The sequence below is a fragment of the Argentina silus genome (assembly GCF_951799395.1).
Source record: "Argentina silus genome assembly, chromosome: 12".
Classification (NCBI taxonomy): domain Eukaryota; kingdom Metazoa; phylum Chordata; class Actinopteri; order Argentiniformes; family Argentinidae; genus Argentina; species Argentina silus.
In genome coordinates this window covers 7813540-7816039 of record NC_139666.1, presented here as the reverse complement: position 1 = coordinate 7816039, position 2500 = coordinate 7813540, and the positions used below count along the sequence as shown (strand labels likewise).

The 2500-nt window shown below is 45.4% G+C and overlaps 1 protein-coding gene across 1 annotated transcript in view; it reads right to left on the bottom strand.

Annotated features, from left to right (window-relative positions):
- pde9aa (phosphodiesterase 9aa) overlaps window positions 1-2500 on the bottom strand; it is a 19771-nt gene that overhangs the window by 4312 nt on the left and 12959 nt on the right. The window contains 4 exon segments of the mRNA XM_083682495.1: window positions 286-390; window positions 737-823; window positions 1170-1244; window positions 1944-2038. Of these exon segments, the coding sequence (XP_083538621.1) occupies window positions 286-390; window positions 737-823; window positions 1170-1244; window positions 1944-2038 (362 nt within the window).

Below are 2500 nucleotides of genomic sequence, written 5' to 3'. Positions count from 1 at the left end.
GGCACCCCCCCCCCCCCCCCCCCACACACACACCCACCCCTCCTCTCCTGGCACCCCCCCCCCCCACACACACACACCCACCCCTTCTCTTTTTCAGTCCTCCAATGTCATCATAAACTCGGTTTATTCTGATGAGGGTCGTTATGGACCGAAACGTCAATGTTTTTTTTTTTACTGTAAAGAAGACAGAACCAAACCAAGAGTGTGAGAGTAAGTTTGTACTGCTGTATTATACAGTGCGGAGAGCTGTGTCTCCTTCGCAGGGCATCATCACCGGGGTATTACCTGTAGGCTGCAGAGGCAGATCATGCTGTACATCATCTGGGTGACACAGAAACAGTGGCGGAAGTTGTGGAAGGGATTATTCCTGTAGTTGTCATGGATACACAGCTGCCAGAGGGGAGTCAACAGGGGGAGAAAAGGGAGAGAGAGAGAGAGAGAGAGAGAGAGAGAGAGAGAGAGAGAGTGAAAGAAGAGACAAAGAGGCACAAAAGAGAGTTAATTGGTGAGACCAGCAACCGGGTCGTAGTTAGTTACTGTGGGGTGTAAAATCCCAGAGTAAACGAAGGAGTAGAGTCGATCCATGTTTTTGTACCCTGACAACGCTACACATTTCCGCTTGGGGGACGCTAAAAATGTTGATTGATTGATTGATAGGTTGGTGACTGGAGGTAGAAGGTGTCTGCCCCCACCAGCCTCCCCTGATTGGCCCTCTTACTAGTACTACTGCACGTACCAGCCACCTCTTGAGTGTGATGGGGTTGATGTTGAAGTCCTTGATCAGGCCAAGGTCATGGTACATGTGTTCCAGACAGCTCAGCATCTGGTAGAGACAGATAAGAACAGGTAAGAACAAGTTTGGCCCCCACTACGGTCAGTCACCACATAGTGACGCCATTGGAGGATGATCAGTAAACTGTATACTGGCGACCAATAGTACTGTAAAGTACTGTTGCTTCTTTGTGCATTGTGAATGAGGCCTTTACATGCATTTTTTCAGTACATTCTGAACAGAACATTCTAAACAGTATATTCTAAACATTTGTCATGGATGTTATGACAGTAAAATCCTTCCCACTGTAGCAAAGAGGTTCATTTTTTCACTTTCAATTTTCATATATATTTTTTTTTCATTTTCCATGATTGTTCATCTACGGCACCGTCCTCACCTCATTGGGCTCCCACTGCCAACTGTCGAATGTGGGTTGTCTGAGAGCTTCTACTGTCTCCTTAGACAGATGGTACTACACACACACACACACACACACACACACACACACACACACACAGATAGGAACAACAGAGGGGGAGAGAGAAGAGAAAAAGACAGGGTTTTGGTGAGGTGAAGTTGAGAGGTCTTCCCTCGTTGGATTCCCACAGACAGACATTTCTGAGGGCGTCTGTGGTCTGCTGAGAGAGCATGTACTGCAGGCGACAGAGCTCCCAGTTAACCCCACACCCTGGGGTACAAGGCATCTACACACACACACTCACACACACACACACACACACACACACACACACACACACACACACACACACACACATACACACGCCTCTGTACACACACCCTGGGGTACAAGGCATCTATGCGCACACACACACACACACACACACACACACACACACACACACACACACACACACACACACACACACACACACACACACACACACACACACACACACACACACACACACACACACCTCTATTCACACACCCATGGCAACACACCAGGTTACAGGTCAACGTGAACCCTGGTGTTCCACCCACCCAGGTGCATCTGACTAGTACACACCTGACAATGGGGGTGCACTTAGACATGCAGTAAATGGTGTTCTGACACTGGACTATGGCATGCATGATAACTCACTCATATGAGAAAACACACACTGACAGTGATATTTAAGTAACAGGTGTTTGACGGTAAATGTTTTTTTACCTTGGGGTATGAGGGCACATCTCTACGAGGTGTCAGCTTCTTGTTGTCGTCCAGGAAATGACTGCAGGACAAAAACAAAATGCCAAAATCAATCACTCAAACCCCATTTCTGGACGTCATCTCTCCTGAGCTGGAGTCAGCTCTCTCTCAGGGGTGTTTTCAGTGGCCGATTGAGGACTGGGGGAGAAAACCGATCAGGGACAGTTATATGTTTGTTTTTTTTTGCTTTGAAATTTGTAAATAGAATTTAAGTTTCATTCCAGTCCCTTTTAATTTTTTCCCCTGCCCAACCCTTCCAAATGTTGGTATTGGGTTTATAAGTTAAGGTTAATCAATGACTTATTCCAATTTTAATTCTAACCTTCAGATGTCGACAGGTTAACCCATCTTTCCCAGTATATTACCATTTTACCTTTTGTATATTATATTACCATTTTACATGGTAATATTTGTATATTTCCTTTTGCAATACATCCTTCTATTTTACTGTGATGTTTAAGAGGAATATGTTTTCCTCTAATAGAAACTTCATAAAGAGATAGGTGAGCTCCATCACA